Raw genomic sequence first — 10,437 nt, 5'->3', positions numbered from 1 at the left:
CCATGAACAGAAACCAGTAATTGTTGCCTGTTTTAACTTGACCTATTTACAGATGTACACACCACATCATCATATTTTAAGTGGGCATTTATAGGCCATGTACTGTATTTAAATTGAAAATAATTGAATTCATTTGAATGAACTTTGAGTTGAATAACAGACAGGGAGTGGGATGTCAAACGGTCCACGGTCTAGTCGTATTGTGCATTTATTCATGATAGAATATTAATCTCTGGTTTTCCTAATTTCTTGCTGTGTAGCTTGAAAACTACACGTTCACTATTGTTGGGCCCTGTTGTATTTTCAGCCCGACTCTCTTCATTTATCACAGGAAATGATTCCAGACCTGGTTTCCCTTTTGGTGAATGCAGGTACAGACGCAGGTCCTCAGCCCCTCCGTGGCTTCTGGTCTCCGTGGGCTCTTCAATGAGACAAGTCTATGGCCTCTGTAATGAACGCTGCTAGTGTTAGCCCAACCTCCACTGTGGTAGCCCCCTTGGGGCCAACAGAGACCCAGCGGGGACGGAGGAGGTGTTGGCCCCAGACACTCATCATGCAATCTCCAACACCTTCTCCCACAGAGGACACTCCCTCATTGGCTGCCTCTGCACCTCCAGGCACGTCCGTCCTGGGCTGAAGGCAATTGACTCAAAGTGAGTTCATCTACTCTCTGGTTGAGACTCTCTCCTCCCGCCATACTTCTTCTGATCAGCTCCCCCCTGGATTCACTCAGGAACTTGTTCTCATCTTTCTTTTTCTTTAGGAGACCTTCTGAGAGGAGGGCACACTCATCACATCTATTCAGCGGGTGGTTTTGCAGGTCATCACTCGGTACAATAGTCTAGAAAACCTCTCGTTCCTGCTACACCTGAACTCGTTTTATAGCCAGTGAATCCTGGAAAGCAGCATTTTGGAAAAATCACCTGCAAACAGACATTTAAATGCTCCATTGCTTTATTTTTTAACTGTCAGAATTCATAGATGTTTAATCCACATTTTATGTCCTTGGTGTATTTGTTTGTTTGTGTCCCTGTGTTTCTCTGTACACAAGCTGCTCATAACTAATTGCCATTGGTGATTAATGAATATAGACGTATTGAATTTGGCGTTACCTAAAATAACACAGATCAACCTAATGACTTCCTTCTTTTCCCAGATGGGCTCTAGTTCACGAGGACATTTGATCCAAACCTGCCCTCTAGTGACAGCATCTGTTCCACACAGGGAGGAGACTGCATGGCCTGATGGGGCATTTTATTGAGGTCAATCACGAGGCTTTTAATTTTCACAATTCAGACAAGTTTGATTAATTTGAAATGACACTTTTTAACATTTATAATATCCTAAAGATCACAGTAGATGTAGATTTAAAGTTGTTTGTTCCATGTCTATTGAAACATTTATGGAGACAGGACTTGCTTTTCTCCATGAGAATGTAAAAATGAAATGACCATCAACAGCTCTCTCTAGCAACATTTAGGCTGAATTCTCTTTTGAACAAAATTTTCTCCAAAGCATGTGAATACTTTCTGTTGGCATTTGAAAGCAGTAGGAATTATAAAAACATATTTTGTCTCATGACAATCAAACAAACCCTAGATTGTTTTTTAATCTAGTAAAAATGTAAGGTTTGTTGAATCTTTGTGGTTTATAGGCGGAAAAACATGCAAAAACACAACCTTGTGACTGCCACCGTGGCATGTTAGTGAGAGAGAACGGAGCCGGGGGCCTTGTGCGTTTTTCAGTTACTCCCTTTTAATTCAAAGTAAAACAGGAATATATAAAATGATTAAAATCCACATTTATAGACAGGGAGATCATATATGACATGAAAATAAACAAAAAGCGGAGGAGGGTTGCATTTACATTGTGCATTTACACTGTACATGTCATCATTCTTTCCTGTTTCGGTCTCACTTCACAAACTGGGTTAGTTTGGTTGCTGTGTGTCTGTACCAGCGCTGCTACAATTACAATCACAGCCACATCAGAGTGAAGCAGGGATGGAGGCCCACCAGGAAGTCAGCGTCACACTGGGTTCCCGCCACAAAAAGCAGGAAATAAGCTCAAACAGACGTGAAGCGTGACCAGAAGTAAAAAGCTAACGTCAGATGAAGACTATGAAGGAACCGCCACCAAGACAGAGGAGGACTCGTGCTCCTCATTGGCCTCCTGTGAACAACCACCTCTTTAAGACACGTCAAAGCTTCAGAATTCACCAAGATGGGGGATTTACCGACGTATTTTATGTTGTAGAACAAAACAAAACAAAAAATCTCTTTAGCTTGTTTTAACCACAGACATTATTTCAGGCATCTAAACAAAAACACAGAAAAAAAACACAGACTTTGAGACAAGGTAACCAGAAGTGCAAGAAGAAAAAAAAAAAATGGCTGACTCACTTCTGCAGCACTCTATATGAGAACAATGGAAAAATAAACTTGGTTTGGGGTTTCTTGAGTCATACTCTTTTTCTTTTACTCTTCAACAGATTTTACAGAAGTGATATTGTATAGATGGAGGCCACAGCAAACATGATGGACGCCGGACATGATGCCCAATGCAGTCGCTACAACTTCGGGACTGTAAGAAAAGTATGATCGGATTTTCCCCATCCCCCACTATCTGTATTTCACTTCATCGTCATTGTTACATCAGTTTGTGCGCACCACGGATCAGAAAGGACGGTTCATGTCCAAGTCGAGGAGTCCCTAAGCTGTCAGGAGATGTGGGTCTTATAGTTAGTAGGGGTTAAACCTCATCTCTCTAGATAAACGTTCAGACAACATCTCTCCCAGGGCTCTGGATGCAAGCAGAAATGTGAAAATATCATCATCATGCATAGGCACAAGCCAACCTGAACCTGAAAGACTCCACAGAGCTGCCTCCCACCCGCTAAAACAGTGACAGTGGGACTACGGGCTCAGGAAACAGAGAGCACAGTTTGATATGTTTCACGAGAAATCTGGATTAGGGCTGTACCAACAAAAAAAAGAAGAAAAAGACTGAGCTATTAACACATTAGGCTTTAAATGAAATCCAGGTTGAGCTCAGATGTTAGCAACGGAGAGTATGGTCGTTTTTTTGCGAAGGGAAAGGCAGCGCCCTAAACTTTACCCCCGAACCCAGATCATTTTTGGACAATCCCTTAATGCAAATCAAGTTGAGAAGAGATTGTGGACTAAATTCTGCCACCATTATTAAGATGCTAAAGGGAGAATCTCTGATGAAGGGAAACCTTGAGGCTCCAGGAATCAAAAATAAAAGTGTCGAGTCGGCTCATATCAGCATCCTCTATTCCAGCAGTCACCCCAACAGCAGTCTGTCCACCTGTCGCTCCAGCACAACAGCAGCATGCTAAAAGCTGACCTTCCTCTGCCGCTAAACGTATGGAATATAAAAGAGGTCTCAAACGTTAAGGTGGACACAGTGATAGATCTATTTTGCGAAGCGAGAGCTTGTCAAGCAGGCCGGGGTGAAGGAGGGGAGGACCGGCGGGGTGCTGGGGTTCAACTCCAGAATACAGAGGAGGAATGTAGCAGGATGTCAATTATCTGCTCTCACTAACCACGAGCAACAACAAAACAAAACAAAAAAACGAGTTTGGGACTCAATATGACAGAGATGCATCTTGTTTTTCGCTTTAACGTTGAAGCCTTTTTGGCACTAAACCCATTATTTATGTCATGAAAAGTGATGAGCGCAGTCTAAATGGCAAAGGGAGGGCGCAGCAGCCCTCTAGTATCACACTGTAACGGTTTGGCAATAAACCTGGAGGCACAAAGCTAACTAACCACACAGGACTGGCAGTCCCGTCAGCTCATTATGGGGACATCAACATCAAAAATACCTATTGGTCCTCTGACCTGTCCATCGATTTATGAATCTAGATGGTTTAGGTGTGAGTCAGCCTGGTTACTCAAGATAAACCACGACCTTGTATTATTGTTTTGCCAATTTTAGCACCAGGAGTGCCAGAAACAATCTAGATTGATAAATGGCACAACAAGGTAGGAGGGTAAAGTATGCGTCTTTGCTTTTGGGGGGTCCCTTTAAGAGGCAGGAGTGGAGCGCATCTACGTAGCCTTTTTCCCTAATCACAGGCGCAATACTGTCCGTGTTGGAGACCAGGAAACAAAAAGAAAAGAAGCAGAATGAGATCGATAGTGCAAACGAGGGAGCAGAGCTTCTAACTGATGGAGGCGGCCATAGTGATGGAAGATAAGTGCCACGGTCGTGGTTCAAAGATTTAGAACTTTGTTCAAAAATAAATACTCTAGAGTCATGCCTATTTCTGATAAGCGCCTAGGAATGTATGAAAATATTTGATGCGTTTTCTGATACAAACATGTAAATGCGGAGCCTTTTGAAAGTCTTTTACTTGTTTTTTTCTGTCGTTGCTAATTTTTTTTATTAGAAGCAAATGAGAGGGGCGTGGCAGTGGAGTTTGAATAAACGTCACAGTCTTCTGAGGAGACGTACAGAGATGTACTGTAAGTTCTATTATTCACCCACGTTTTTTTAGAAACCTACCGTTTCTTCCAGCCGAGTAAGTAATTAGAAGGAAAGATTGTTAGAAATACACCCGTGGTTGCTCTCATACTGTACATCCACACACACGCACGCACACACACAGATTGGTCGTCCAGTATTTGTACATTATATTTAAGTGCATCTATTGGGTGAAGTTTGCCTCACTGAACTGTATTATAAATGCCATGAAGGTTTAATTAAGCACTTCAAAGTAGATTTGTGCAGTTTGCAATCAGTCTTGATGTGGAAAACTTCACCCAGCTGGTACTTCAAGGTGATTAAAACAAACAGAATTACTTGCAACTACAGTCTGAGTTGGACTGTTTGTTCCCTTGACACAGTCATATTTCAAAGCCTCTTTTCTCTCACTCACACTCACACACACACACACACACACACACACACACACACACACACACACACATCCTGAAAAAACACATTCAGAACTGGCCGACAGCTTCCGCGTGGCGTTCGCTGCGGCACTCACAGCGCGCTGGGTGAGGTGCATGCTGGGCTTTAGCTGTCGTCCTCTTCGTTGCTCTGGGTCTGGGTCTTCTCCGGGTTGGAGGAGCCTTCGAAGCGCTGCGAGGCGATGATGGCCTGGTGAGACATACTCTTCCTCACGATGTCGCCTTTCCTCCACAGGGTGATCTCCTGCAACACGACACGAGACGAATGACATACAGGAGGGGACCGTCTCCATGGTGACGACTCACATCCAACCTGCTGGGGACTGGGACTGAGGGAACATCATGAACAAATGGGCCTAATTCATGAGATTACTTGACAGAATTACACCCATGAGAGGAGCTGAATGAGAACATATTCACTTCGATGACTGATTGACCTCGTGGTCCATGCTGTCTGCTGGCTCTACTACCTGCAGGCCCTTTATTGTAAAATGTTAAAGAGTAACTTTAGTATTTTACCATGTTTTGGTGTATAATTGGGAAAGTCTAAACGGGTAACTAAGCACCTTCACTGTCCATGAAAAGTGCTCCTGACAAGTCGATGCTAACCAGCTGGCTATCACGTCTTATTCCAGTCTAAAGTTGTATAATACGGGATCAAAGTACAAGAATATTTTATAATCTCTTAGATCAAAAAGCTTTGAACATCATTCCTATACAAATGCTGTTCCAGTAATTCCCTTACAGGAATCTAGTAGTTACAGACAGCGTCATTTTCTTTTTGTGGTCTTTATACGTGAACATATGGATAAATAATATGTTCAAAACAATGCAAACTTCGGCTTAGCAGAACAGCACAGTACTGTTTTTTGTCACACCTGAATATAATTTGAACTACAGTACAGTAAGGTATATTTTTTTTATCCGATACTCAACAGATCAAATGTATACTTCAGCGCATTGGTTCAGCGCATCGTGTCAAAAAGAAGAAGAAGAAAAAAAAGAAGAATTAAAGCAGCAGAGATGGCGGTTTTAGTCCTGCCATATCCTACGCTTCCCACAATGCAATTCAACGGTGTCTTTGGTTAGAGCCCTCCTGCCTCCTTCCTAACTGCCCATTTGTTTCAAATTCAATGTTTCTAATGCAGCCTCGAGCCCGGCTGCGGTGACATCATAGGGTTTATCCTCTTAAACTTTGGACAGCCAAAGTGTCCGGACATCAGTACATGGAAGTTTAAAGAGCGACAAGACAATACTAGTCACTAGGACCAAACACAGAATAAATCTGTGTTGTTTAGGAACCTAAACAGCAGGACTCCAACACACTTCCAGGCAGCATGAAGCCCTACCTGCTGTTTGAAATAGCGCCTCTCCTCCTCATCGATGAGGACCAGGTTGAGGTAGTACCGCACAGAGAACTTCTTGTTGATGTCCCTCATGGTGGGCGTCATCTCGTAGCCCGCCAGGAACAGCCTGATGGGGATGGACTCTCCTGCGGCACAAGAAGGCGGACACAGTGTGGGACAGACGGACTCGCAGTGGAGAGACGCCGTTCACGAGCCGCCAGGGGCCTCGTCCTTACCTCTGACCGGCGCACCGTCCATGATCTCATACTTCGCTATGGTGTCGTTCTCGTGGTAGACGTTCGGCCCCGTGCCGGTCGTCTCCCGCTTGATGATGTCAATCTCCATGTGTTTGATCTTGATTCTCACCAGCAGGAAGTAAATCTTCCCCACGATCACATCTTTGAGGTGATACCTGGGAGAACAAAAAGGAAACGGTGACATCTGTCAAAAGGAAACGCTTGAACGGACGGGGCACTTCGGATCGGAGAGAAGGAAAGAAGGAACTCATTCATACTTGGATTTGTTGTACTCAAACTCGATGTGCAGACAGTCCTCGATCCCCACTTCCATCTTGATGGAGGAGTTGAGCTCGGGGTAGCTGCTGAGTGTGTGCACCACGATGTCCAGCTCTTTGCTGATGTCATTCAGTCGCCGGCTGACTGTCGCCCTCAGAAAGTAACTGGAGGACAAAGAAAGGTCACATGGCTATGAAACAGGACACTACAAGTCGGCTGTATGAAGGGCTCGACACTTGGCCTCTGGCTGCCATTAGTGGCAACCACTTTTTTTTACGGATAGCAAACAAACAAATAGGAATATTTAAATGCTGCAGTCAGAACCAGACAACACACGATGGCTGTTTGCTTTTGCGTCATTGTCACACCAGCTCAACTAGACAAACGGACAATTTCATATTTCTCTCAAGTTGGAATAAATTGTAAAAAAAAGGACGAATGAGCAACCAGCGACTTGCTGGATTCATTGGTGGGGGATCTGGTGAAACTCATGACAACAGCTGTAAACTGGCAGTTCGTGCTGAGCCCTGTTATGCAACACAAAAACCAGTGAGGCTGTGCAGCTCAACACACAACAAGCAGGAGATGCTGGATGGATGAAAGTCAGAACGATAAACTTGATACGTTGAGCCACAAGAAAGGCCATGTCGTTCTCAAAAAGGTGTATTCTCTTTACAGTGGGTCATTGTCGAGCACCCAGTCAACCATATTAGAGGAAAACTTAACCTTTACGGGGAAATAAGTTTCATGCCAAAGGTTAGATTAATACCAAAAAAAAACTAATAAGAACAAAAATGATCCTTCACATGACAAACACAATAGAAGTTGTTAATATTCTTCTCATCCAACTTTGGCAAAAAGAGAATATGTGTATTTCCCAGCATGTCAGACTATTGTGCATGTTACATTCCAACAACCACAAGTATTTTAACATCAGGGGTTTGAAATCTGTTGGCCTCTCACAACTTGATGCTAAATCCTTTGTGGATTCCAACAGGGTGCTGATATTAGGATGGACTGCAGCACATGGTGCGCTGTAAAAGCATGAAAACAAAGTGAATTGTTGAGAAGATTATGTCGTTTCTATATGTGAAAAGTTGTATCAGCCGATGGAAACAATCCATGCACAGCCGAGCTTACCGTAGTTTGACGTTCTGGCCGGTGTAAGACTCGTAGGGTTTCTCCACGTGTGTGAACTCAAAGTCAAACGTCTGGGACTGCGTCAGCTCCCCTGGCCGAGCCAAGTCCTTCACGAGGGACACAAACTCGTGGTGGTTCCCTCTGTCGTAGTACAGCTCTGTAGAAGACACAGTAACAGCATCAGGAGGCTGCACAGGACCACGTTCTTACAGGGTGATGAGGAGTTTGCACTCGTTTTTTAGTCGGCGCTCAATCAGTCACGACTTTAACCGACGGCTGAATTTTACCTAAAGTACTAATGGACAAATGGCCATCACAGGAGCTCTGTGGTGTGTCCACCATATGATCTACACCAACAAGAGGCCACCGTTTTGCTCTTGTACTCCTGATCCAAAGTACTTCTGCTTCTTTTTTACTTAGGGAGAAATGTGCAGTTGACAGAAAGAGGGAGGGTTTGCAACACTGATGAAAAATGTCAAGTTGCATAAGTGCTCTCAGGGACAAAGCAAGAGGAACTCCCGACTGCTGCTGCACACTCAGCTAAACTCAGCACCCCGCACTGTAAAGCACGACCAAGGATGAAGCTTTAAGAAGGGAAACAAGCTGCAGATTGACTGAAAGTAGGAGTTTTCCTTTATCTAGCGGGCCACGAGTAGCAGCAGTAGTAGTAGTAGTAGTTATCTAGCTGGCCCTGAGCAAGTAGTTGTCACCCTTACTGTTGAGCCCTGAAGGTGAATGATCTCACATGGTAGAGTATTCAGATTGGTTTACACAGGAATACTAACCCTAACCCTAATGTTAAGACACTCAATCACCAGCAACTGTTCTGCATTCAAAATATTGCATATGTAAAGGGAACAGAAGTATTTCTTTTAAAATGTACTTTCAGTAGCACAACAAAAGTAGTACTACTCATTATGCAGCTGAATGGTACGACACCTGGCAATGCTAAATGTACATACATACATATATATATACATACATATATATATATATATATATACATACATATATATATACATATATATATATACATACATATATATATACATATATATATATATATATATATATATATATATATATATATATATATAATATTCTTACTGGGTTTTTTATGACTCATGCACTGAACAGCATTTGTATGTGCAGCTGTTCAGTTTAAACTACAACAAACTACATTTTTAAAAATTCCTAATGTGTTTGGTTTGTAAAAGATTAAAGTGCAAAGTCGCCATAGCTGTCAAATTAGTGTCGTGGAGTATAAAAATATAACATTTTTATCTGAATAGTATTCATTTATTAAAAACGTTGTTTTTGTATGTGGTTTGCGTCATCAGTGTTCAAGCTAACAGCAACTTGTACTGTCAACATGCTACTAGTTGCACTGTGTGTAGCCGTAAACTAGCTTGTATTGCATGAAAGTATGTAATCTGACAGAGCAGCTCCACGTTTTGAATAAAGAATAAAAACAACTAAACAAGGGTCAAAGGTCAACGAGACAGCTAGCCAATAGCTGATGTGTCAGCTGACGTTAGCTTGCACCCACATCTGTCACGAGACCTGCCACTTCTCAAACTGCCACTTGTTACGACAGCGGGCCGAAGTGTTCACGCGCTCCCCGTTTAAGACACACCGTGCGGGGGTTTGCTCGCGCGCCTCGCCGCCTGTAGCTAGCTTCCCGACATCTCCCCACAATACTTTGGCTACTTCTCTCGGCGGGCTCTGCGTGCGAAAAAAAAAGCGCAGGCCCGCAAGCCGCTCACCTATCTGGCCGATAAACTCGATCTTGACGCCGTTGTGCTCGAGCCTCTTCCCCGGGTACTTGAGCGTCACATTGACTTTCCCCGACACCGTCTCCCCGTCGTAGAAGAGAAAATACTTGTCCTTCCTGCCGTCTTCGCTTTTATGCTCCGCTTTCTTTCTCGTTTCGGCGTCATTCAGAACTACATCGATGTCCGCACTTTGACCAAAGCCAAAGAAGCTCATCGCTGCTGGTGGGTCGCGCTGTCACCGGGTCCGACTGAGACACGGCCCTCTTGTTCCTGTAAAACACTGGAGTTTGTGCTCGTTCCTCTAAGAGACGTCCAGCGCATAAACTGCTTCCCAGATTATTGAATATTTCGAGTTACAACCGGTTGAGTGCGCATGCGCGGGTATGTCACGTGAAGGAAAACCGTATTTATCAAACGAGGTTATTTGTTTTCTTTCTTTTCTTTTGAAAACGTTTGATATAAATTATAATCTCTGTGTTCGCTTCACGGGACTGTACATTGGTAAATGCGGCATTTTGAAATACTGGTAACTTTTCTACAGTATGTCTGCACATTTTTGGCGCAGTATCAACAGGCGGAAGAAACCCGGGCTGTCAAACAACAGTCCTGTGATGGCGGCGCTGCACCACTAGAGGGCAGAGTTCTACAACAACAGAAGACCGATATATTGAGTTCCTCTTCAGTGAGGGCTTTTTGCATCCCTGATATTCTATGCCAT

The 10,437-nt window shown here is 43.6% G+C and overlaps 1 protein-coding gene across 1 annotated transcript; it reads right to left on the bottom strand.

The window, feature by feature from the left end:
* Positions 1-1,690: 1,690 nt before the first annotated feature.
* LOC137802779 (vacuolar protein sorting-associated protein 26B-like) lies at positions 1,691-10,043 on the bottom strand. Its single transcript, XM_068600900.1, has 6 exons — positions 9,711-10,043; positions 7,945-8,101; positions 6,804-6,968; positions 6,526-6,701; positions 6,293-6,435; positions 1,691-5,187 (listed from the first exon to the last, which is right to left on the bottom strand). Exons 1-6 carry the CDS (start codon positions 9,931-9,933, stop codon positions 5,050-5,052), a joined length of 1,002 nt encoding a protein of 333 aa, XP_068457001.1. The 5' UTR covers positions 9,934-10,043; the 3' UTR covers positions 1,691-5,049.
* Between the last annotated feature and the right edge of the window lie 394 nt (positions 10,044-10,437).

The sequence above is a fragment of the Clinocottus analis genome, unplaced genomic scaffold (assembly GCF_023055335.1).
Source record: "Clinocottus analis isolate CAN_PGR_092001 unplaced genomic scaffold, fCliAna1.0.p SCAF_5, whole genome shotgun sequence".
In the NCBI taxonomy this organism is placed as follows: domain Eukaryota; kingdom Metazoa; phylum Chordata; class Actinopteri; order Perciformes; family Cottidae; genus Clinocottus; species Clinocottus analis.
This window is presented reverse-complemented; position numbering and strand designations above follow the sequence as displayed.

What these genes read in the sequence shown, in the direction of transcription:
- LOC137802779 (XM_068600900.1), bottom strand. Translation starts at nt 9,933, where the DNA reads ATGAGCTTCTTTGGCTTTGGTCAAAGTGCGGACATCGATGTAGTTCTG. An exon ending in GGCCAGAACGTCAAACTACG is followed by an intron (nt 6,969 to 7,944) that starts GTAAGCTCGGCT and finishes TTTGTCCTCCAG; the next exon opens with TTACTTTCTGAGGGCGACAG. An exon ending in GGACGGTGCGCCGGTCAGAG is followed by an intron (nt 6,436 to 6,525) that starts GTAAGGACGAGG and finishes CTTGTGCCGCAG; the next exon opens with GAGAGTCCATCCCCATCAGG.